At 38.3% G+C, this 26,650-nt stretch overlaps 2 protein-coding genes across 2 annotated transcripts in view; both read left to right on the forward strand.

The window, feature by feature from the left end:
* Positions 1–5,482: 5,482 nt before the first annotated feature.
* Positions 5,483–11,035, forward strand: LOC113078104 (uncharacterized). Its single transcript, XM_026250406.1, has one exon. The coding sequence runs from the start codon at positions 5,483–5,485 to the stop codon at positions 11,033–11,035; it is 5,553 nt and encodes a 1,850-aa protein (XP_026106191.1).
* A 767-nt stretch (positions 11,036–11,802) lies between these two features.
* Positions 11,803–26,650, forward strand: part of myo15aa (myosin XVAa) — a 28,790-nt gene continuing 13,942 nt past the window's right edge. The window contains exons 1-30 of the mRNA XM_026250403.1: positions 11,803–11,885; positions 12,023–12,086; positions 12,340–12,449; positions 12,609–12,683; positions 13,390–13,480; positions 14,152–14,255; positions 14,458–14,521; positions 14,626–14,739; positions 14,819–14,980; positions 15,094–15,207; positions 19,074–19,132; positions 20,125–20,248; positions 20,361–20,456; positions 20,555–20,686; positions 20,786–20,911; positions 21,012–21,089; positions 21,174–21,328; positions 21,450–21,495; positions 21,583–21,707; positions 21,774–21,891; positions 22,299–22,474; positions 22,554–22,638; positions 22,727–22,780; positions 22,937–23,018; positions 23,926–24,056; positions 24,209–24,304; positions 24,510–24,745; positions 24,831–25,009; positions 25,531–25,603; positions 25,851–26,042. Of these exons, the coding sequence (XP_026106188.1) occupies positions 11,803–11,885; positions 12,023–12,086; positions 12,340–12,449; positions 12,609–12,683; positions 13,390–13,480; positions 14,152–14,255; positions 14,458–14,521; positions 14,626–14,739; positions 14,819–14,980; positions 15,094–15,207; positions 19,074–19,132; positions 20,125–20,248; positions 20,361–20,456; positions 20,555–20,686; positions 20,786–20,911; positions 21,012–21,089; positions 21,174–21,328; positions 21,450–21,495; positions 21,583–21,707; positions 21,774–21,891; positions 22,299–22,474; positions 22,554–22,638; positions 22,727–22,780; positions 22,937–23,018; positions 23,926–24,056; positions 24,209–24,304; positions 24,510–24,745; positions 24,831–25,009; positions 25,531–25,603; positions 25,851–26,042 (3,344 nt within the window). The remainder of the gene's footprint in view (positions 11,886–12,022; positions 12,087–12,339; positions 12,450–12,608; positions 12,684–13,389; positions 13,481–14,151; positions 14,256–14,457; positions 14,522–14,625; positions 14,740–14,818; positions 14,981–15,093; positions 15,208–19,073; positions 19,133–20,124; positions 20,249–20,360; positions 20,457–20,554; positions 20,687–20,785; positions 20,912–21,011; positions 21,090–21,173; positions 21,329–21,449; positions 21,496–21,582; positions 21,708–21,773; positions 21,892–22,298; positions 22,475–22,553; positions 22,639–22,726; positions 22,781–22,936; positions 23,019–23,925; positions 24,057–24,208; positions 24,305–24,509; positions 24,746–24,830; positions 25,010–25,530; positions 25,604–25,850; positions 26,043–26,650) is intronic.

Raw genomic sequence — 26,650 nt, forward strand, 5'->3', positions numbered from 1 at the left:
GTAGACACACACAACGGACAAGTGTGGAGCGGGGAAATATCAAGCCGTTGGAAGGCTGTTCCACTTCAGGCTTGATGGGTCCTAATGTGTAATTAGCCTACATTTCACATCGCTAAAATGATGAGCAGGATGGCAAGAAACTGTTTTGGAATAACTTGAGGAGTGACATTTCTTCGCTGGAGTTGCTTTGAATGAGATCGGGTGGAAATATAATGGTAAGAAGGACGAGTGAAGTGCCAAAGCGCTACGCTTGTGAACATGACACTTGATGCTGGGGCCATATGGTGCTGTGTGTGTGTGTGTGTGTGTGTGTGTGTGTGCTCTCAGAGCCCGTGTGCAGCTTTTAACTCTCCATTCTGAATCATTCACTGCTTATGAGGTTTTTAGAACCATAAAATAATGTTTTTAGTATTGCAATCTGACGTTGCATTCCTTAGCTTTTATTGAGCAAATTTATTTTGCTACTAGTAATAACCTGCACGATCTCTCATTAAGTTATTGGTCACAGCAGTTACGAAGAAGGAAAGAGACTGAAAATTGTGGAGTTTATAATTTGGGAGTATGTGCCTTTCTGTAGGGAGTGTATTTCTTGTGTGGTATTTCAAACAGAATTATGTAAAACTTACATTGTATTTATATTGTCCACACGGTTGCTTAATTGTGAAGTGGAAAGCATGGAGCAACAGATTATGTGATCTGATGCCATGAATTTTAAATATGACATTCATTTCTCGTCTTCTGAAGAGCTCTTGCTGCCCCCTGCTGATTCATCAGTACAATGTCAGGGGAAATGGTCAAATGCAGAGGTACAACAGCTTGTCAGTGGGGAAGCAGCACTCAGATATACACCTGCTGTTCCTTTAGTGCTCCTTAAAGGTTCACCTCAAAATGACAATTTGATCAAAATGTACTACCATCCCAGATGTAGATGAGTTGGTTTCTTTCTCAAAACAGATTTGGAGAGATTTAGCATTACATCACTTGCTTATCACTTGGGGAAGTTGTGGCCTAGTGGTTTGAGAGTTTGACTCCTAACCCTAAGGTTGTGGGTTGGAGTCTGAGGCCGGCAATACCACGACTGAGGTGCCCTTGAGCAAGGCACTGAACCCCCAACTGCTCCCCGGGGCCCCACTGCTCTAGGTGTGTGTTCACTGTTTGTGTGTGTTCACTGCTGTGTGTGTGTGCACTTTGGATGGGTTAAATGCAGAGCACGAATTCTGAGTATGGGTCACCATACTTGGCTGAATATCATGTCACTTTTGCTCACTAATTGATCCTATGTATGGAATGGGTGCCGTCAGAATGAGAGTCCAAACAGTTGATAAAAACATCACAATCATCCACAAGTGATCCACACGACTCCTGTCTATCAATTAATGTTCTGTGAAAAGCTGTGTTTGAAAGAAACTCTGTTGGTTAAAAAACGGCATATGCTGGTTAGGTATGTTTTGAAGCATGGCAGCTAGTTTAAGCTGGTCCTTAGTTTCTCATGAGCTAGTTTAAGATGGTCCTGAGCTGGTTATAAGCTGGTTATGAGCTGGTACCAAGATGGTTATAAGCTGGTCATGTGCTGGTCCTAAACCACTAGCTCCTGCCCAGGACCAGCTCATAAACAGTTTATAACCAGCTCAAGACCAACAACGGACCATCTTAAACCAGTTCAAAGCAGCTGCCATGCTTCAAAACATACCCGACCAGCATATGCAACAGAGAAATCGATCATTAAAGTGTTTAACTTTAAACTCAAACATCTGGCCAAAATAGCTTAGTCAATATCCATAATAGTGCTTTTTTTCAGTTAAAAAGTATGTCTGCTGTTGTGTTCTCACATCAAAATCCACTGTATAATTGCTTATAACTGTTACACTGTTTTTATCTGTGCATATTTCGCTCCTGATTCAGACAATACTTTTTTTAATGGAGAAAGCAATATGCATAGAGAACTCATATTTACAACCAAGCAAAGACACGTACAAAAACATGTAGCTTTTCATTTCACAAGAAATTATCTGATGGACAGTAGTCCATGTGGATTACCTGTGTATTATTGTGATGTTTTTATCAGCTGTTTGGACTCTCAATCTGACGGCACCCATTAACTGCAAAGGATCTGTTGGTGAGCAAGTGATGCAATGCTTAATTACTCCAAATCTATTATGATGATGAAACAAATTAATTTACAACCTGTGAAGCTGCAGTTTTATACACTGGTACTTTATTGAACAATTATTGGCATTACAAATACTGAGAAAGAAGGAGCTTTAATAAATTAGTTTTATTAGTTAGCCATTAGCTTGTAATTGGGGTCAACTGGTTTGTTTACATACAGAGCCAGACCTTTGGTTTCTAGAATAATAGAAACTGTATACCTGCCAGTTTCTTAGATGTATATAATGATGCTTTTTTTTGTCATGTAATGCATATTGTCCAAATAAGGAAACACGTAAGTCGGATTACCATTGCTTTTGTTCCATCATAGCACTTTGAGAAGATGACTGTTTGTATGCGGGCAGTTTTTGCATCTGAAAGAGGGCAATTAGGGAGAGGAACCACATAATAGATCAGTCTTTATATGAACATACAATGAGTTGGTCAAGCATAGTTAAACGCAGCACACTGAGAATGGATGTTATATGTCAGAACATTATATTGCGATGGATAACTTTGAGCACCTCTTTTGGAAAAGGGTTCGGATGTAATCATTATTGAAAGCAACTTTTAAGGTAAGTGTTGCAGCTATTGGCATGATCATGACAATACTTTTTATGCTTTTTATACTTGTTATGCTTTTATGATCTATGTTTCTTGTCAAATGCTAGTTAGGACTACAATTTACTTTACTAAAATATTATAAATATACATAAAAAATTAAATGGAGTTGATTAATTTGATGGTTTTATATAAATACACAAGATTATATTGAAAATAGGCCTACTTTTTATTTAAAGCCTTTATATTTTTATATATACTTATATATTACTTTCATTATGTCTTTATACAAACTTTATACAAACAATATATCTTGGTCATTTGACCACTATTCTATAGACCCCAGATGCCCTCTTTAGGATTTCCCTTCATCATTTATTGATTAATGGCTGGTATTGCCAAGCAGGAGGAGGTTCATTTCGCTAATCTAACACTTTGTTTGCTTGTGCATGATAAAAAAAACTGCACTTGTATGGTGTAGCTTTACTGCACTAATTTAGGTAAATCACTGACACAATAAAAATACAGTTTAAAAAGCCATAGTTTATTGTTGTTGCTTTTACTATTACAGAGTAAAAAAACAAAAACAAATCGTATTTTCTTCAGTGACTCTGAAGTGTCACTTACCACAAGACAATCAATAATTAATTGAACATTAAAATGAACAGCAATTTAAAGGTTGGTGGATTTTACAGTAGATACCGGCATCTTTTAGAGGCTGTTGTTGCAGTCATTTCATGTGAAAAAGATGATGTTTGGCATTTATCTGTTTGGTGTGAGACAATGCATTGGTTTAGTCACTTAGATAGCTTGTTTCTAACCATTTATAACAACACTGAAATTTAATCTAGTCCTCCCCTGAGCCTCTTGATTGTAACCTTACCCAGCACTTACCCTAGGCTTCGATTTAAACCGGTTCATTTAGGGTTTGTGGTATGCATTACGTCTCGTCAGGGACACAAAGCTATGCGTCTACACCAATATTTTGTTTAGCTTCTCTTTATATTTACCCTTATATAGTTCCTAATGAAAGTAATGCTGGATATATCCTGTTGAAAAATAATCTGACTTTTAGGAGTGCCATTTAATAATGAAACAAAACAAACCAACTTGTTATATCTTTTATTTTGCATGTTATTAATTACATTGATTGTCATAACTGATGTGCATTGAAAATGGATTGGAAAAGCCGCTCATAACCTCTTCTTGGAATTGTTTCAATGCATAACCGCTGAATAGCTGATGCACTGTAAGAGGCCAAATTACTCAACTTAAATTACACTGATAACAATCTCTTCTAGCAAGGAAAATGACAACCAAATTAAATCATAAAAAAATATGTTAAATGCAAATTTCACCTACATGTAATATCATAAACATATGCAATAATTGCATGGGATAGTGAATGTATGAAGTTAACAATGAATGGGGTCACTCTATATTTAGAACTTTTCCGATTAATATTTCATTATTTCTTAGTGAACTGAATACAGTCCAGCCATTAAAAATTAATCCCTTCCAGTGTCATGAACTCTGGAATATTAAGTAGTCAACAGAGAAATAATCATGCAGTTTAGTAGATAAATTTGTGATTTTAATCCATGATAAAAACTGCATTTTCTAAGAGCGGACATATTAAGGTACATATGTACCAGACGGTTGATCGCATCATAATAACGTATGTTGATACTCGTTTGAATTTTCTCCTGCTCAAAAAAATATATTTAGACGTGCTAATTACTCTCCAAAGTCATCCAGCCAATAAAGTACAACATTAAAAAACATATATCATGTCTGTCTAGACATGCAAGTGAAAATATACTTTGCACATATAATATATTACAATTTTATTTATTCTAAATAATCCTTTCATTCAAATGATTTCCATCTCCAATAGTTCTGTTGGATGGTTGATAATTTTGCTTTAATTTAAAATAACATTCTGCAAGTCACTGCTCAATCAAAAAACTGAAAGTAAACTTGTCTGGCACAACAATAAAAAAATTACAAGGTAAAATTGAAATTGGTTTGGTACTCTAATAATATTAAACATTTAACCCACCTCAGATATGATGGAGGAGACATTCCACTTCGGTCAGTATCATTACCATACTTAGGTTCTATTTGGAAATGTCCTCAGACACAGTTTAGTAACAGCTCAGCCAACGTGCATTATTTATATAGGAATGAGCCAAACAGATAATGTTACCCTAAGTCAGTGTAGTTGATACATTTAAGGTGCCCTTCACAACTATCACGGGGAGCCCTCGCATACTTTCAGAGACATGCATCTGGAGCTCTTGAAGGACACTACCTGCAAAACTCAAAAGGACTAAAAGTGTAACTGGAGTACTTTTCCCAAGGCACGAAAAAGCTTGTAGCACATGACATTCACGGATGCCTGTTTCGTCTGTGGGAAATCTCTTGCCAAAATTAGCACTACAGCCAAGGACACAACTCTGTCGGACATTTCTGAAATGTGAGGAATTCACCTGTAAGGTAGAGTCCTGAACAAAAGAGCTATCAGCATTTGTGTTGGCCACAAAATGGCTTGTGTGTTAAGTGGCAATGCTTTTTCTTATACTCAAAAGACAAAATTAGACATATAATTAATAACTTTTTTTGTGATGTAAGTGATCTACTTGCACTTCATTCTCATTTACGCTATGTTGAAGCTGTATTACACAATTGTATAACAGTTTGAGTTTTCTGTCACTGACCACCCATTTTTGGCAAAGTGGCATATATTGCATGATTTTTGGAGAAGGACAAAATGCCACCAAAGAAAGCAGAGAAAGCTGCACCTAAGAAAGGTGCAAAGGAAGATACAAAGGCAGCAAAAGATGATAAGAAAGGGGGTAAGGGAGGCAAAGGGAAAGAGGATCCAAAGAAAGGAAAAGGAAAGGGCAAACAAGCTCCTAGTGAATCTGAGGAGGCCTCTGAGGTGGAAAGGAGTGAGGCTGAGGACAGTGAAGCAGTGGATGAAGAGGATGTGCAAAGTGAGGATGATGGTGGTAAAAAGGGAAAAGGAAAAGCTGCTCTGAAGGGAGCGTCCAAAGCTATGGCTGTAAAGGCTGTAGCTAAGCCAAAGCGTGGCCAGGCAGCAGAGGAAGGTGTTGATCCAAAAACTGGTAAGCGTGCCAATATTAAGGCTGCATCCAAAGCTGTGACAGGATTCCAACCTGAAGAGAAGAAGCCACAACTTCAGCTAGGTAAAATGAAGGACATAAACCTGAAAGGGGCCTCTTCAGCTATGATGGGCTTTGCTGTTCAGGGTCAGCAGAATGTTCAAAAGACAGAGGATGCAAAAGCTCATTTAAAAGGTGCTTCTAAGGTTCTCTCAGGTCTGACAGGAAAGTCCCCATTTTTTTCCAAGCCTGCCCCCAAACAGTCTAAAAAGCTAAAAAGCACATCTAGGCTTTTCATGGGACTATCTGGCAGCAAGAAGAAAAAAGGTATGACACCAAAGGCATTACAAAGTACATCAAAGTTGTTTTCAGGTTTCGGAAAGTCCAAAGCTACGGAAGATAAAAAAGAGGAGGGAGGAAGAACACTCTTATTACTCAGTATTGGTGGAAAGGCAAATAAAAATGCAGCAGCCACCTCTGGACTGGGAGGCAAATTCAAAGGCTTTTTTGGTAAAAAGAAAACTGGAGCTGCACAATTCAAGAGTAAAGGATGGGCTCTGGGGAAGATAGCAGGAGCAACAAACTGGCTAACTAACAAATTCATCTCATCCAAAGCATCTAAACGACTCGGTCGCTCTGTTCGTTATGACAGGTCAAGTGTGGGGCAATATCACGGCTATCAGAATGGAGGTTATGAATATGATGAGGATGAATTCAGCTATGAGGAAGATGACTATGTTCAAAGCAGTTATAGCAGAAATAATCCCCGGGGACGATATAGAAGCAGAAATCATGACAGCTATGGTCAGGGGCGCTACATCAGAGGACCACATCAGTATGACTACTTTGAAGATGACCAGGAGTATTATGATTATCCTGAAGATGAGTATGGATTCTATGATGAGGAGAATGAATACTATGATCCAGTGTATGAGGATGAGTATGGAGATGTGTATACTGATGAAGATTATTATGATCAGTATCAGTATGACGGAAGACAACCTTATGGTTATTATGATGATAGAATTGACTATGGTTACAGGCAACAGAGAATCGATGAATTTGGATACCCTGTTGATGGTATGGAATACTATGATGAAATGGGTTATGCTATGGAAGATGAAATTGGCTACCTTGGTAATGATGGGGAATATTATGACTATGGATACTATCCAGAACAGTTTGACTATTATGGTGACCAACAAAATTATTATAGTCCCTACGATGGTGTTTCAGAGGCCTACATGATCTATCCAGGTTATCAAAATGCATACAATCCAAACCAGTACATGTACAGTGGAGAAAACGCTGCAGTTTACATTGATCCTCAGATGGCTGTTAACCAGCCATTTATGTACACGGTGGAGGACGTCATGGAACAACCAGAACCCCCAGAAATGTACGGTAATGAATATGTTCAAATACCAACCCAGGGTATATTGACTGAGGATTCATTCAGATTTCCAAGACCACAAGTTAGACTTTTTGGAAAGGAAAAACTTGAAATTTCAAGTCCAGTTTCTCAGATTCCCAGGAGTGACCATGAGATGTTTCCAGACCAATATGAACACCAGCCACTTGTTTCACCTATGAGCTTTCCTCTATATACTCCACAGCAACCAGAAGCTGTACAAAGGTCATTTTCTCCCACCCCTATATTAATTCAGCAAGGACCAGCACAAATGATACCACCTAATAGTCCCATTTTAACCCGATCACTCCAAATACCATCCTCGCCTGTTCTTCAAGCAAGACCTTTTTCATCTACAATGCCAGTGTCACCTGTCCTAAGTAGACATTCTTTTGGACCTGTTGGAACCGTACCACTCTCAACACCAGCATCTCCAGTTCTGTCCGCAAGGAGATTTGATCCAACTATGGGTGATCCAGCCTCTCCCTATTTAGTCTATACAGATCCCATGTTTCAGAGACTTGATTTTCCACATGAAAATATTCATCCAGTAACAATGAGACAATTTAATCATCTCCCCTCACCACAGCTCTCCTTAAGACAAAGCAATTTTTCAACTCGAAGCAGTCCTATACCTCACCAAAGATCTGATGTGTTTGAGGAAATGAGTCCGAGGTTCTCACCAAGGCAGTCTAGAATGTTTGGCCCACCATCATACAATAATAATGCACAAAGGCAGTTCTCTCCTATCCAAAGGAGAAAATTTAGCCCACCTTCTTCTCCACAACCATCCAGAAGAGCGCCATCACCATTAGCTTCTGTAAGGGGAAGATCTCCAACTCCCCAGAGAAAGCCATTTGGTTCTAGAGCACCATCCCCTCTTGTTAATGGAAGAGAGAGCCCACCAATGTCTCCACGAGGCTCAATGAGAAGAAGAAGTCCTCCTTCTTCACCTAGAGCAACCCTGAGGAAAAGTGCTAGTCCTACCCCTCCAATAAAATCTCGTTTCAGGCCTATTGGTAGAAGCAATCAGGAGTCTTTCATATCATCAAGATCTATGAGGAAAAGCTCTCTTTCACCACAACCATCATTACGGAGGAGGAGCCCTCCACTGTCTCCAACAATAGACCGACACTCACCAGAGGAGAGGTCTCCATACCCACACCGCAGAGCCACATCTCCCATCCAAAGACCCCTGTCTCCAAGACCAATATCTCCATTCGCTTCTAGACCTCGGAGACCTCTTTCACCATCACCCTCAGCATTTTCTGGCAGAATCCAACATGACCCACAACATCTGCCTACTCGTTCATCCACACGTAGATTCAGAGGATTTGGTGGGAACAAAGTGCCAATGGGAACAGTTAAGCCATCTCCTGTCAATCCAATTTTTCAAAGAAAAGGTCATCATGGTACTACTCAAATGCAAAATGTCGCTCCATTTAGATCATCCATCCATAATGCATCCATGGGTTCAGGAGCTTTAAATCAAAGTGCTAGATCCTCCCCCATCATGTTGGCAAGACAAGGTTCCAGACCAGCAGGGTTTCAAGACTCGAAGAGATACTTTCTACCTGGAACACCAAATCCACAAAGGGTTTTTCATAGACCTGTTGGGAGAGGACGTCCTGTTGTGAGAGTACCAATAAGTCCTGTTTCTCTCAGGCAATCAATAAGAGGCCAGAGCTATCCTCTTCTAATGAATGCTCAACCATCTTTTCCTCAACGGGTTCCAATAAAACAGCCTGGAATACCTTCACCGCAACTCTCTGTGAGACATGTTACAACCCCATGTCCATCACCTCAGCTTTCAGTGAGAGCTGGTTCACCAATGTCTGTACATTCACCAATGTCTGTACGATCTCCATCGCCAATCCTCTCATCCTCTATACAGAGAAATGCTATGCATAATGAATTAATCAATCGTGCCTCACTCAGATCACAATTTTCTTCGAGTATCACTCCTCAGCCTCAAGTAATAAATGAATTTGCCCAGACAGTTCAACAAGGCTCATCTCCTCTACTAACAAATGCTTTACAGAACCCAAATCTTGCTGCTGCCTCATTCAGTTCACCTTTTCCAAGGTTTAAATCTCCAATGTCGCAGGTTAACCAAAATTTATCTCAGAGATCTTCTCCAGCCTTAACAAATGCATTACAAAATCCACTTCTCCGTAATGCCACTTACCGCTCACCTCTACAAATGTCTGCATCTCCTCATTCTATAGTGGCACCTCAGGAGGTTCAGGTAACCAGTCAGATTTCTTCTTCAATGCTCTCTAATGCACTGCAAAACCCTTACCTACGTAATGCGTCTCTCATTTCCCCACTGCAAAGAAGCACATCTCCTTATTCTTCTGCGGCTGCTCAGCCGGAACCGCAAAACATTTTGCAGTCATCTTCAGTGCTAACCAATGCACTAAAAAATCCTCAGTTACGCGGTGCATCATACATCTCACCTCTTCAGCGGAATACATCTTTATATGCTCCAGTGATGTCACAACCCGAACAGCAAGCATCTGTTTTATCAAATGCCCTTAAGAATCCTAATTTAAGAAATGCATCCTATTCCTCTCCTTTACAGAGAAGTCCTTCTCCTTTCCAGCAAGCACAGGATTATTCTTCTCCTTTGTCAAATGCATTAAAGAACCCAAGCCTTCAAGGTGCCTCCTTTCGACTACCTGATACATCAATAATAAATAGGAATTTTGGAGGCAAAAAAGAGGAGACTACTACATCTGTTCTGTCAAGTGCTTTGCAAAACCCTAATCTCCGGAAAGCAACTTATAGGCTCCCAGATGGTACAATAATATCAAGAAATGAGCCAGCACAACCAGCTCCATCTCCCTCAATGTTATCCAATGCTCTTCAGAATCCTAACATTCGAAAAGCAAGTTACAGGCTTCCAGATGGAACACTTGTATCCTCCAGCACTGATGAAGCTGCGGACACAACAAATTCCTCACCATACCTGGGAAGTGCTCTACAGAATATTAACCTACGTAAAGCATCCTATAAACTACCTGATGGTTCTCTCTTTTCTCGAAACCAACCAGCAGAACAGTCATCCTCTCCACTTCTTTCAAGTGCTCTTCTGAATTCAAACCTTCGTAAAGCTTCCTACAGACTTCCTGACGGAACCCTTTTGACTAAGAGCTCTGTACAAGAACCAGAGAAATCTATTTCATCTAATTTGTCAAGTGCACTACAAAATGTTGGTAAGGCCAACTATCGCTTACCTAGTACCGCTGGCCTGTTTAGAAATCCAAAACAAGAGCAAGCTCCCCCTTCAATGCTGTCCAATGCCCTTCAGAACCAAAACCTTCGTAAAGCATCTTACAGATTGCCTGATGGATCAATCATGACAAGAGGTCAACCAGCTCAAAGTGAATCTCCCACATCACCCTTTCTGGGAAAAGCCTTGACGAATATTAACATACGCAAAGCATCCTACAAGTTGCCATCGACACTGGGACGTTCTCCAGAGGACTCAAGGTACGCAGTAGTGACCCCTCAGATTCAGGGCCAGTCTGGTGAACACTGGGCTCAAAATCAAATACTAGATCTTCATGAGCCAGATGATGTCTGGTCTTCAGAAAGAGTCCTCCCTCATCATACTGTTCAGAACCTCACAAAATGGTCCATGTATAGGGATGAAGAACTGGAGAATTTTGTCATCCCTGTGTTTCCTGGCCAAGAGACAGATAGCACAGAACCTGCATGGCTCCCAGATAGAGAAGGCGAACCTCAAGGGAACTGGTATGACAAGGTAACAACTGGCATATAGTTGCTGTTTATAAGAAATTGTTGCTTATTTTGTAATTTTTTTGTTGCTATCTTGCTATCTAGACTTTACCGAAATTGTTGTATGCTAGGAACAACTTCATTAGAAAAATATCTGTGCCATTAAATTGATGCTATAGGATGACTGATTTAAAGCTTCAGATTAAATTATTAGATTAGAAAGACTGAAATTATGGTTTAAAACTATGGGTAAAAAATAATGCCAGGCAAATATACAAAATATTATGACTTGTTTATTTATTGGATATTAGACAATATAGACTATGGATAACTGCATGGATGGATGGATATTTTGAATATAAAAAAAATGACTAGGCAAACTCAAAACAATAACCACAATGTACCAAAATACACCTGCTATGCCAGCTATATTACAACAGCATACAGGTATCAACAGACCTTAGTCTGACTTTAGCAGCATATTATCTTTTTTTGACGGGAATAAAAACAATGCTACGAGAGACAGTAATACACCGTGTTCAATTAATTGTGCATGCCAGTTGTTGATGAAATATCTTACAAAAAATCTTTCAGTTGACAAAAACTCAATAAATCCATGCATGCCATTGCAAAGACTATACAACTTGTAAGCCTGTAACTCACAACTTTATTTTCATCTTTGTAAAATTCAATATGACATCAACCCTGAAATATAGGGTAAGGAAATATAGTGAGAAATATTGGCCTTATATCATGATTGGTTTACACATTGTTTACACAATATTTGTCTTTTACTGGAATGCTTTTTAGATGTACTCAATTCGAAGTCTGCCCACAATGTTGTACCGTGAATGTGCAGAGGAGGATGGCTTTGAGGACATGACACAGCTTGAGTATGAAATTACTGAATATGATGAATGCTATTTAACTACACACACACACACACACACACACACAGAATATATTATAACTGAAATTTTTCTTTCATCTTTAAAAAAAATGCTTCCATTAAGAATAAATCTCTTTCCAGGGAGCTACACGAAGGTGCTGTGTTACTAAATTTGAAGAAAAGGTTTGACCGCAATTTGATATATGTAAGTAACTTGCGAAGTCCACTGCATATTTGCATATCTTAGTTATAAAGAAACACATTAATGTACTATTCATGTGTTTCGTTAGAACTATGAAGTATGTTTATTAAAACCACTGGGTAAATAAAATTAAAATGCAATTATACTGTAAAATGTTTATTGCTAAAAAAAAAAGAACTTTAAAATTATAATTAAATGAATTAATGAACTGTTATCAAAAACTGATTATAAACAAATAATTTTCATTTCTTCCAAGACTTACATTGGTAGCATCCTGGTGTCTGTTAACCCATACAAGATGTTCAACATCTATGGAACAGACATGGTTCTGCAACACAAAGGACATGCACTTGGAGAGAATCCTCCGTAAGTTCATTCATTTATTCAAACAGAAACTGAACAAATTAATTAATTTATATTTTTTGCACCACTTTTATAAAATGAAATTTCTTATCAATGCTAGACTAGTTTGTTATATTTCTACTTTTTTCTAATGTTTTGTGCTTCTCCAATTTGTGTCTGCAGACATCTATTTGCTATTGCAAATGCCTCATACACAAAAATGATGGATGCCAAAGAAAACCAGTGCATTATTATCAGGTAGGATTTAGGTAAACATTTGATTACCGCACAGAATGTACAGTAAGTGAACACTGTTCAACCAACCTAACTCATAATAATCTGGTATGTTAAGATCAAACAAAGGAACTGTCAGAATTCAAATGGCTAATCTATGTCACAGTGTTCCTGTGGCTCAAGTGGAAGAGCATTGCGTTAGCAGCACAAGGTTTTGGGTTTGATTCCCAGGGAACAACTGTTAGGTAAAAATAGCCTGAATGTGCTGTAAGTCGCTTTGGATAAAAGCGTCTGTTTAATGCAAAGGCATGCAATGCATGTCATGTCACCTCAAGTAGTCTTTTACACTGATGAATCCATCAGTGTCAGTTCTACTTGACACAACTGATCGCCTGGAACACTTTAAACCTAGCTCTGACGGAGACAGCTGTAAGGAAAGACTACTGATGTCTAGGCCATGATTGCACCAGCAGATCATGTCTCTGTGAAATGCACCCATGGCTGTTCAGAGTAGCTGGAACGACAGTCAAACTCAAGCATTCGATTTCACCTCTGTCTGATGATCAGACACCTAGCTCATTACTTAAGTGCATAGCAAAAGACAAGGAAATTCGTTCCTCATGTGCCAAGCCGCATTCAGTGCCAATTTAAAGTGCAACTAAGTAGTTAAACTTGTAATTTAGGGGGGTTACAGTCATCATGTGGTTTAAATGTGCTTATTGCCTTTCAGTGGGGAGAGTGGCTCAGGTAAAACAGAGACCACGAAGCTAGTTCTCCGGTACTTAGCCGCAATACATCACAAACAGAACATCACACAGCAGGTATGAGTCATGCTTATAAACTCTTTAAAACTCTTAAAACTGTTCATATACAATTTGTAACTCATCTTTTCTTCTTTTTTTTTACTTTTATGCAACAATACAGATTGAGGTATTGTACTACTGTATGGCCTTCTGTTGTTTGCACCCTATATGTCGCATGGGTCGTTGCACTTTGTGATATGCAACTTGTGCAAATGTTATAGAGTATTAAAAAAGGATGAACAATGTACCAGAAGTTGTGAATCATTTATAGAAATTTAATTAAAAGGACAACGCAACAGGAGAACGTGTGTTGTTCATATTGTTCAAGTCATCATATGCACATTTTGCTATATAGAAACTGTAAATATTAAGACTTGTCAAAAAGATTGTATCTTTAAAAAAAGTGTATTTTGTCTTATCGCACTAGCAGATTTTTTTAAATGTTATAAACAAGCTCAAAAACAAGTGAAAAATGCAGTATGCATTAATACAAAATACACTCACATCCAAGATATAATCTAGGAACGCATGTCTCAAGCATTGTTGCTCTTTGGAGTAAACTGATCTTGTATTTTAGATAGTTTTAGATAGTTTAACAGGAATTAACAGGATAGTACTGTGCAATGGTGTGCAAACTACAGTAGTTTATTGCTATATCCTTCACACAGTTATGTATTTATGGCTTACAGATTCTTGAAGCAACTCCTCTTTTAGAGTCTTTTGGAAATGCCAAAACCGTACGGAACGATAACTCCAGCCGATTTGGGAAATACATGGAAATATTTATGGAAGAGTAAGTTCATCAACATCACATTTCTTTACTGTGTTATGGATACACCTAAGAGGAAGCACTTCTTTGGAGTGCCTTTACAACTGAAAGAGGACAACGGGGTAAAGATTAACACGAGGCTAGTTAAAAGGCCTGTATGTTGGCATGCATGGGTTAAGTTGTAAATGACATTTTAATGCTTGGCTGATTTTCCTGCTTCAAACAGAGGGGTAATCAGCGGTGCCATAACCTCACAGTATCTACTTGAAAAGTCCAGGATTGTGTTTCAGGTATTCTTCATAACGCTCTAATGGACATTTAAAAGTTCATCATTCAATAAACCAATTCTTTGCAGAAATCTGAACGATTAATTTCCTTCGTTTTTATCTCTCAGGCCAAAGATGAAAGAAACTATCACATTTTCTATGAGATGCTTGCTGGCCTTCCTTCACAGCAGAAACAGTCTTTATACCTTCAAGACGCCGAGACGTATTATTACCTCAATCAAGTGAGGCCTGGTCCTTGTAGCAATAAACGCCTCAGAAATTCAAAAGTGCTGCTGTTTGACTGCTCTTTTTGGTTGCAAGGGTGGAGACTGTGAGATTGTTGGCAAAAATGATGGCGAGGACTTCCGCAGGCTCCTCAGCGCCATGGAAATACTTCACTTCAGCGCCGAAGACCAGAGCGCTATCTTCAGGATCCTGTCTTCCATCCTCCACTTAGGAAATGTCTTCTTTGAGAGATATGAGGTACAATGAAACTCAGTCTAATGTGTGGTGCTGTGCTATATGGTGCTGTGTTATAATGCTCTTTTTCAGTGGTGCCATAAGTTGAATATTTTTTTTACTCCATATCTTGGCAGACTGAATCTCAGGAAGTGGCATCAGTTGTGAGCGCTCAGGAGATCCGAGTGGTGGCTGAAATTCTACAGATTTCCCCCGAGGGTCTACAGAAGTCCATTACTTTTAAAGTCACGGTAAGAAAAAACCATCTTGGTAATGGATTCAGTACTAAACAAAACATTATCATCTGTTGTATAACACAGAGAAGCTTCTGTTTTTGGATGTGCTTTTTACTTAATTATAATTTCTGCATGATATCCATTCATCCTTGGCACTAAAAAACTGATGTAAAGGTTTGAACCTTATTTGATTTACTGTATGTAAATTGCAAAATCCAATTCATATTAATATCTCTTATGTATAAAGAAGCATAATTTATATGTGTTTCTTTAGAACTTCGAAGTATTGTTTTGAAACCACTGGTTTAATAAAATGAAAATGCTATTACACTGTAAATATATTATTACTAAGAATTATTTGTGAAAAATATTAATAAATTAATTACATTGATGAACTGTTATCAAAAGTTGATAATAAACTTTTGTTTCATTTCAAGACTTGCAATGTCAGTAATAAAACAAAAACAAAAAAACATCCCAAACTCACATTTAACCACTTTTACATATTTGCCCATGTCATATCATTACTATTATTATTGACTGAATACATTTCAGAGCATACGCCAGCACTGCTAAAGATGCACCTGTATTTCAGTAGCAATGTAACACAGTATCCTTATACATTATCATTATTTAATTGCATTGGATAATAAAATAGAAGATCAATATAAAATAGATTTCGTTTTCTCAGAACTAGCATTATTTTTCGGAACCATTTTTGTGTTACCTTTTACAGATCATTTTTACTGGATGTAGGAAGTCATTTCCCTCAAGCACACACAGGTGTGGTTCAGCAAGTGAACATGTTACACTAATATTTCAGAACCACAAACAATAGATTTTGAAACAAATGTTTTGTTTTTAAATGCTTATTTAAAAAGGCATGCTGTCTCTCTCTATAACAGAGGAACTGTTTCGTCATAATGAAATTCATACAGTTTAAGTGTGACTTCATGACTTAGTGTCTTTATACCCCGGTTTCATAGGCTTAAGCCAAGTCCCAGAATACAATGCATGTCTGAGCTGTTTTAACTGAAAGAAACTGGCATTGACTGATCTTAAAATATGTCCGTTCCATTGTTATGTATCAAGATGCACAACAGCAGTGTATTTATCTAAGGCATGTTTATAAAAGCTAATTGAACTATGGCCTAATCCTGGTTTAACCTATCAAAACGATCATTGCATATTGTGTTTCTCACGAACTGGCACTGTTTAAGATAGACTGGACCCGAGGATATTAACAGGAAGAGTCGGTGACTCAGCTCTAGACCTTACATGACCTCCAGGGAGACCTTACGTCAACGTCCCGTACCAAGTATCAACATACTGTTAGTGAAGGATTTATCATTACATCGTTTTATTCTTGGAAACAAAACCATCCAAATGCCAAGACTGTTCAATTAGCTAGCAACACAAGACACCAAGAGAAAGCCGCAAATGGTGCGTATAAGCCCTGAATCCCTCAGATAGTATAACGTGCCAAGTTGATTATGCAAGCCATATCACTGTTGTGGGAGCCAGTGTAACCCAGTCAGGGAAAACCCTGGGCAGAAACAGACAAGGGGCCCTTACGCCACATCAGCCTCCCATCATAGACTGTGTTACAGTCTTGTGTGTAGCAAATACCATTCAAACCTCTGCAGGGGTGCCATCAAGAGGTCTGAAGCAGTATTAACGCTGCCAGAACAGCCACCGCAAACACATGCAGCTTAGTGCTTTTACAGGAATTACAGCATTTCCAAAACCTAAAAGGCTTTTCTACTGTGATCAAAAGGGCTGTGTACAAAGTTTTACTTTCTAGAGTGCAACAGTGCTCACCCACTTTTTCAGCAGACTTACTTTCAGAAGTATTTTTCTCATTCATTTTTTCCCCATAAGGGTTTTAAATGAGGCTTTGTTATAACTAAGTTACATAAGTTAAAGTTACAAGCCAGAAAACAAGCTGTGAATAACAACATAACAATTATAACAAAAAAGTGTTAAAATCTGACAAAAAGACAAAAGTATAAGAGTGTACTAAATAGCTTTGATTAAGAAAAAATACAATCCCATGAAGCATTGCGAATGACATAATCAAATAAAAAACTATGAAGAAACAAAAATTGATTCAAAGATAAAGAATATGCTTTACATTCATTGCAAAATATGCATATTATGCATATAAATATTAAAATACTTTTAGAGCATGGGGAAAATGTCTCATCATCCGTCATCATTTGCAGTGCTTCATGGGACTGGGCTGTGTGCGATTTGGTGGTCATGATTCTCTGATTGGTAGAAATTTCTCTGAAGAATCATGGGTAATGTTGTTTTTCATCAGAAACTGCTTTTGAACATTATTATTTAAATATGTTGAAATAATGTGGGCTAAAGGCATTAACAAAAGCATTTTCTATTGATTAACAACCTTGTAGGTCTTCGTATGTCTGTCTTTAAATCTTGTTAAGTTATCAATCACAGTAAAGTCCCCTATGAAGAAAATACACTGAATTTTTGCTTCTGGAGCCCCATTTTTGCACTCTGTCCAGATCTAGTAGTTATGGTATTGACCAACAGGGGCTAACTCAACCATGCTAACTAGCCAAACCTTGACAATGTTATGACAAAGACATTGTGAATGAAGGATGGGACAAAAAGATTTAGCTGTTGACATAAGATGATACGATGACAGAAAGCAGCTACAATTACATGCTACATATAAAGCTCCTGTTTCTGTCTAATTACAGATATCGATTCATGACAAGACATGGCCCGTAGTAAAATCTCTCAGATGTGTCAGTTAAAACAAACAGAGAACATATTTAAATGACTGCTCCTAGTCAAACCTGAGGTATGTTTGAAACTATCCAAAGTTCCGCACCGACAAAAGGAAAAGTCTTTAAAGTTCCAGCGTTTCTTATCCAGTAAAGGGTCTGGAAATGAAGGAGCATCCAAGTTTTTTAAAATAACAAGTTGTTCCTTTATGAACTCCATATATCATTTTCCATCTGAGGCATCTAGAGTTGATTCTTCCACCTTCCTCTGATGGAGACCATCAACATATAAGTATTTTGTTTCAGCATCTTTCCTCACATCAGAGCCACACCAGTTCCTGATTTCAGATGTATCATCGAAAAACCTTTCATATGATCCTTCACACAGCATCTTGTTTCAGATCGGCCTTTGTCTCAGTTGGTCTTGGATAGAGCCAGTGCTCATCAGTGTTCACAGTCCCACTGCCATGTTGAAATGTGCAAAGTCATTTAGACTACTACTCATGGCTGCTACTGTGACACCTCTAAAGGCTCCTCAAAGTAATTTAGCTAATTCTTTTCATTAGAGAAACAGCTACTACCTATGTAACAGGAGAGGACCATACTCAAAGTCATTTCGCTTTGTCCGACTGAATTGCTCGGTGATCTCACGCTACCGGGTTTTCTTATCTGATGAAACCATTAAAGCCCTGCTTTCAGACATTGACACCAGAATTTTATCCCGCTAAGAGACAGATAGATCCAAGTAAAGTGAACGAGAAGGGGAATTTTTCTACCACAACGTTAAACTATTTAAGGAAGGATTTTTTATTTAAAGGCCTTAATGTCATCAGTTGAAAGGGATTAGTATTGTCTTGCCACAGATGCCGGGGTGTGTTTACATTTACCGACACTAGCGCTGTGGGCTGCTCCTCGAAACGGCCATATCAATTTCACCTGCCTACTGATGATAGTGCCTTAGTAACATCTCATCTCAAAGAGATCAGCAACATTGGAATAAAGCTGGTCTCCAATGAAAGTGGTGTGTTTTAATATAACAGATCATGTAAGTTTACTTCTTTCAGAGACTTTGCTACAAGTATTTCTGATTATTCTATACTTTTTTTATTTGTATTTGTTTTATAGGAAACAATGAGGGAAAAGATCTTCACCCCCTTGACTGTTGAGAGTGCAATTGATGCCAGGTAGAAAAACTACAATGCATTTCTATATGCTAGCCTAGACATTCCTACTTGCCATAAATAAAATATTGCTTTATTTATTTATTTATTTATTAGTTGTATATTATCTAAAGCTTCAGCCAATTCCTTACAAATTAAACAATTGGCTTTATGATGATTTTACAACTTCTGCCAGTCATGGAATATGCCATGCCCCTCTTTCCATAAACCGCCTTGGCGTATCCGGGGTACAGTGTTGCCAAGACCAAGGTTGAAGCGACCTCAGTAATGTTATATTTAGCCCCTGGAATAAAGCAATAAGCCCCGTGAAGCCATGGTTTACTGTGAATTTATAACAGCTAAGGGGGGTTATATAAATTTACTGTAAATCATGGCTTCACAGGGCTTATTGGTTTTATAGTGTAATTTACAACAGCTTTGAACCCGGCTCAACCAATCAGAATCAAGGACCGGAACTATTGTTTCATAATGTGAATTTTACAAGGGAAACCCTGCCAAAAAAAACCCCATGTATTTTATCCCCAGCATGCAAATTTTACCGGGGGACCCCCAAATGATTGACAGGCAGAAATCCTTCTGATTGGCTACATGAGACTATAGGGCCATCACAGATAGCGTCTCGTTATGACATGATCATTTTCTGCATAAAATCACCTAAAGCAACTTTAAGTGAAGTTGTGTGTGAAGGCACAGTTACTAAAATTAAATAAAAATGAAAAAGAATGCAATTTAGAGAAAAAAAATGTTCATAAATAATACAGAGAATTAATTAATTAAAGGCTATGAAGAAATAAGAAATATGTAATTGAATAACTGAACAGATGTATTAGTTTTAGCATCGCAGTCATGAAAAGTTCCCTTAAGGCAGACATTCAGAGAGCGTCATGCTTAGAGATGAAATGGACAAGCTGCATGTAGGGATCTTCAGATTGGATTGTATAACTGCTGAGCACTGAGGTAATCAAAAGATGGTTATTTTCCCTCTCAAACCACAGAGATGCTGTTGCCAAGATCCTGTATTCCCTTCTGTTCAGCTGGCTAACAGACAGAATAAATACGCAGGTTTATCCTCGGAATGAAGCACTTTCTATCTCCATCCTTGATATCTATGGATTTGAGGTATGGCGCTGTACCAGGTTTGCTCGCCCCAGTAAAAGCGTTTGCTAATACTCTATGTTGCTGTAAAATGTGAATTTAAGTTGACTGAATTACACTTTTTTGTGCTTTCTAGGACCTTACCTTCAACAGCTTTGAACAGCTTTGCATAAATTATGCAAATGAGTACCTTCAGTTCTTTTTCAACAGGGTCATTTTCAAAGAAGAACAAGTGAGCTGTCTTTATTCACTCTAATCCTCTGAGAACTGTAGATGAGTAAATTGCCTGCGGTATGCATCTGAAAAGCCATTTTCTTTTGAATATCCAAGGAGGAATATAACCGAGAGCAAATCAGCTGGGAAGATGTGCCTTTCTCTGACAACCAGGCCTGTATTGACCTCATTGCAGCAAAGCCACATGGGATACTCCGAATTCTCGATGACCAGAGCGGGTTTCCCCAGGTGTCGTTTCTTCTTAATGTTCAGTGTTTATTTCTTCAGCACTACTAGTTTGCATCATTTGCATTTGAATTGTCCTGCTTTTGAATGCATTTCTTCTAGGCTACAGACCATACCTTCCTTCAGAAATGCCACTACCACCATGGCAACAATCCACTGTATTCCAAGCCAAAAATGCCTCTCCCTGAATTTACTATCAAGCATTATGCTGGGAAGGTCACATATCAGGTGCATTTAAACTACTTGCCTTGAGCCATCGAGTATTTGAATTATTCCCTAATAAAGTATAAGTGGAGGAAAGGACCAAACTTTCTGTGATGCTTCACAGGTTCATAAATTTCTGGATAAGAATTACGATCAAGTTCGCCAGGATGTTCTTGACCTTTTTATTCAGAGCAAAAACAAGGTGAGAGAAATGATTCAGCTACCATTAGCTAGGAATTACATGACCATAATAAACCTTATGAACCTTGCCCCACTGTGGTTTTAGATGGTTGCATATCTCTTTATGAGCTATGCTGAGGCCCTCAACCAACAGAAATCCCATGTTGGGAAGAACAGCACAGTAACGCGGCGCCATCAGGCCTCAACGGTGGCGGCCAAGTTCCAGCTTTCCCTCATGGAGCTCATTGAAAAGATGGAGAGGTAGACCACCTAAACTGTGCATTACTGTCTACATGAATCTCTTCTTGTTGTCTTTGATTGGTTCCAGACCCATGTAAGTTATTCATCAACCAAGTACTTCCTTCTCCTTTCATACTGACAGAGCCAACCCATATTTTGTGAGATGCATAAAGCCAAACCAAAACAAGGTAAGGAGCAGCAATCACAGAGGTATTAAGCTATTTGCATCTTGGCAGGAATTGAAGTTGACTGAGAGGATGTGTGCAACCCTGCAGGAGCCTGGTGTGTTTGACATGGAGCTGGTCAATTCCCAACTCAACTATTCGGGGATTCTGGAAACAATTCGAATCAGGAGAGAGGGCTATCCGATCAGAATACCATTTGATGTCTTCCTTTTCAGGTAAGAGCTAGGGTTCTCGAAATAAAATGAGGCAGTTTGACTCAAATTGAATTAATTTGTGTTTAGATACAAGTCCCTGCTAGGCCTCAAACAGCCTCCTCCTGCCAATGGTGAAAACTGTGTCATCATGTTGGGGAAGCTTTGTCCCGTTAGACCAGGAGCATTTCAAGTTGGTGTCACCAAGGTGAGCATGGTTATGATAAGCACACCTAGTCTCAGCTGCATCTGAAATCGCATACTTCCCTAGTACTATATAGTAGGGTTAAATCTGTATTTGAAAAGAGTGTTGTGTTCATAAAACACTGGGCGAAAAGTACCTGGATGACTTACTATTTCTGGTGAGATTCTGCATATCTGATGGACACTTTAACATCCCACGAGGCCATGGTAGATGAGTTATGAATTTCAGTGAAGCTGTAAAGTAGGTACTAATTCAGAATAAGTACCTACTCATAAGGGATGCTATTTCGGACAGACCACCCGCAGGTAGTCCTTGGCCATGGTATTTTACATCGTACACCACACTGTGAAATGTCTGGTTACATGAGGTTACTCTACATGTCTTTGTTTTTTTTGCACATTGCACATTAGTTGTTCATGAAAGAGGACATATACTTCCTGTTGGAGAGCAAGAGGGACCGAGTAAGGCATGTAGCCGCCCTGACTCTGCAGCGTTACGTCAGGATGTTCTTTGTGAGAAAACGTTATACGGCCTTCCGCATGAAGATCATACGCCTGCAGGCCCACTGCCGAGGCTTTCTCACAAGGTACAAGCTATGATTAATCACTCAAAATGCTTTGGGCTGCCCCTTTTGTAAAAGTATTAATTTGACATGCTTTGCACAGGAAACGGTACGTGAAAATGAGAGCTAGCCTGGTCAAATTCCGCTCTCTGATCCATATGTACGTTGATCGCAAGAGATACATCAAGGTAAGAGCAATGCAGTTTCAGTGCGTAGTGATCAGGCTGAGCAATAATCCCACATTTAATAGTTTTACTTCTTTCTCTTTTGTTTTAGCTGAGATACGAGGCCAGGAGAAAGGCAGAAGAGGAGCAAAGGAGAATAGAAATGGTTATAATGATTACCACTGTCTAAATGGACCATATTTTAGTGTATTTCTTATGCCTACAGTATATAGGGGAAATTAGTCTAAAATTATTTTCACTGAAAAAAACTTATACTGATCAAAATCTGTTCTGAATATTACATTATATATTTTTTTTGCAGGAGCTGTCTAAGCGGGAAGTGGTCAACGTCACTCATCTGGTCATTCCAGCTGAACTCGGAGCATTGCTGCAAGCAGCTGCCGGTACTGCCTTTTCTCATGCTGAGAAACAATAATATAGTATTATATAAAATAAATTATATTTATTTCTGTTATCAAAGAATCATAAAATATATCAAGGTTTCCACATAAAATCTGAATCAGCAAAAACTGTTTTCAACATTGATAATAATAAGAAATGTTTCTTTAGCATCAAACCAGTAAAGACTGTAAAGGCTGGAGTAATGATGCTGAAAATTACGCTTTGCCATCAAATGATTAAAATGTATTTTAAAATGTATAAAAATAGAAACAGCTATTTTAAACTCTAATAATATTTAACTATTTATGCTGTTTTTACTGTATTTTTTTTATCAAATAGAAACAGATTTTTGGGCATAAAACATAAAAACTCTTACAGAACCCAAACTTACAGTACTGAACAGTATTGTGCAGTTTTGTGAAGGTTACTTTGGAAATGTAATAGGTTACAGATTACAAGATAGCCTTTTTAAAATACAGTAAAATGTCAAATTTTATTTTAAATGTTATACTGACATTTAACTGATTACATTTGATTACTTATTGATAACTTTTCAACTGTTATTCATTTTGAAAAATTTAAAGCAGCCAGGGTTAACCTTACAGTAGTGCTCAACACTGACTACTGTCAGACTTTCGAAATCCTTCATCACTTGAATTAACATTATTTATGTGATGTAAGATTATTATTGTGTGAAAATATTCAGATGTAACCGCTGACCTTTGTAATCGCTGTCATTTTCATAATTAACTTTAATTTAATTAGCATCTAATTATAGATGCATCTATTAAGTAATTAAATGACTTAACTCTGTTTCATGTCAGTAGTTTTTCCAACACTGGAAGTGAATATACGTATATAGCATGCACTGCCTGTCTAACTTCTCACCCCTGTGTTTTGTTTTTTTAGGTGGTAGAGAGTTCCATTCTGATTGCTTGGCTTTAGTGCAGGCTCCCACAGTTCAGGTGGAGTCACAGCTCACGCTACCTCTTGATATCAACAACTACACCATCTCCAAATTTGTCCAGATTCACTTCAAAGTAAGACCTGCCTAAGCAATATATTCCAAAATCGCAAATAAGCTACAATAAGCAGACAATTAATAAAATAAGCAGACTTTTTTTTCTGGACTAACTGGATTAATTTATAAACTGTATATTAAGTATGTTTTTATATTTGTATTAATAAATAGGAGGCAAAGTTTGGAATGTTAACTGCACCTTTGAAGACACCACTAACCCACATCGATGAGGATCTTACACATGACGCTCTAGATGTCTTTGTCATGGTACACTGCATTATATTTTGCTGAAGATTTGGCCATTGTCATCTATAATCCATGCTGTAAAGCTCGAATGTTAGATCTCGATGTGAAAATACCATGTGTTTTCTCTATTGTGAAACTGATTTTTAACAGTAAACCTTTCAACACATGTGCCATAAGTAAGAGTGATTTCAACTTTATTAGCATTGTTGTATCTTACACTTTGTAGATCTTGAGGTTTATGGGTGACCCACATTTAAATGGTGCTCAGGAGAATTTATTTGGAAACTACATCATCCAGAAGGGGCTTAGCAACCCTGGCTTGCGGGATGAAATCTTATGTCAAACTGCCAATCAGGTTTGGAGAAACCCCAATCCAGATAACTCAGAGAGAGGCTGGCTGCTGCTGCTAGCCTGCCTGAGTGCGTTTGCACCTTCAGCCAAAATGGAGAAATACCTTCTGAAGTAAGCAACACACCAATGTTTACATTGAACATGTCACAAACTACATTTAAGCCTTCACTGCGTTTTGGCTTTGTATGTTTTTTAGGTTTGTCTCAGATCATGCCTATAATGGATTTAAAGCTGTCGGCCAACACAAGCTCATTCAAGCCATGCAAAAGTCCCTGTATGGACCGGAGACAGCTAGGACTTACCCATTGTCCCTTCTGGAATGGACAGCCAATAGGAAGAAAGCAAACATGGTTTTGCAAGTGCACTGTTTTGATGGTGAGTGTCAGTTTCACTTGCATTGTTCCTGCAACCTTGAATCAGTGTTGGCCATTTAAAACCCTTATCAGTCAAGGCCCATTTCAGTTGCATTTACCTTTAAACCTTGACCAAACTTTAAAGGCCCTATTTTAATGATCTTAGCATATCGTCTAAAGTGCATGGCGCAGGTGCACTCAGGGTGTGTCTGAATCCACTTTTGCTAGTTTAATGACGGGAAAATGGTCTAAACAAGTTGTACCTATTCTCTTAATGAGTTGGGCACACTTATATAAGACAAACTCAATAGATAGCTTACAACACCTGACAGGGTCTTCCATCATCGTAATCCCTTAAATCAACCAGGCAGGTTCCTTTGTTTCTTTAAACCCTCTAGAGACAATTGTGCAAAGCGCATCTACAGTATATCAGGTGATACCTGATCTGTAGTGATGTGCAGAATAGAGCAGTCATTTGTGTGTAGTCTTCACTCATGCATGCCTGTCAAACCACAGCTCTTAAGAGTCATGTTGTATTGACAGGGACATCTTTCCTTTGCCCTGTGCACTCCTGGACAAGCGGGGAGGAGCTGGCTGGAGATATTCTACAGCACAGGTACACAAACTATCCGTATTATGTTCCTTCTGTTGTTTCACTTTGCTCTGTTTCAGTCAATGCAAGTGTTGTAATCTTACCATCTATTCATCACAAGGAGCTTTTTAATATGCTGGATGCCATGTCATTAGTGCATGGCTCTTTCTTTCGAGCGTGTTGGGATATGTACAGTCCATAATGAGGCCTTCATTATCTCTGCCATCTGTAATTTGCCTGAAATGAATAGTCCCATTAATTGGATCCGCAGGGGTGTGACGGAGGCCTGGAAGGGGTGTTCTGTCATCATGAAGGAGCACGGACAGTGGGCGGAGCTCGCAGGGCATGATTATGTAATGGATTTGATCGCAGACATGGAACTGATGAGAAATTTTCCCAAGCAAAAATCCTACTTCATCATCTCCGCTGAGAGTCCCACCAGAACTAGGCCCAATGCCAGCCTGTCAGTATCTATATGATATTCTTGCATGTTTACTGTACTTCTGTTTACTTTAGAAATGGATTATGTATGCTAATATGAGACATGATCAGAAATATGAATGATATTTTAATAGATCTGTTTTGCATGTAGTTTAAAAGTGGGTGTGCAATTTCTGTGGCATTAGAGGCTAATGACTTAACAAGTGCCACTAGTTGCACAGAAATTAAAAAAAGTAGATATTTATGTTATGATTAGTTTAAATAATTTCTGTTGCTTTGCTAGCTGATTTGTCAGTCATCTTGGACTTTATAATGACATTCAGTGGATGGCACTTCTTGCAAAAGCAAAGGTTTTTAGTTACAGATGCCATAGTAGAAATTCAAAGCAATGAGTTATTAATTCCCCTAGTAAAATTGTCCAATAACAGGGAGAATTTTGGGATACAATGAATATCATGCATAGCTCAGCATCCTGTGGTCCTAATAAACTGTCAGTGTGCTATCTTAGAAACAACCTGCTCCATGTAGAATTAAAAAGTATTAAATAAAAATATACAAATATTTGTTTTTCATAAACTTTTTTAATGAGCAAAAATTACTTTTTTTTCGAGTAAAGTAAACGGCTAAGTA

Source organism: Carassius auratus, unplaced genomic scaffold (assembly GCF_003368295.1).
Source record: "Carassius auratus strain Wakin unplaced genomic scaffold, ASM336829v1 scaf_tig00024173, whole genome shotgun sequence".
Lineage (NCBI taxonomy): Eukaryota > Metazoa > Chordata > Actinopteri > Cypriniformes > Cyprinidae > Carassius > Carassius auratus.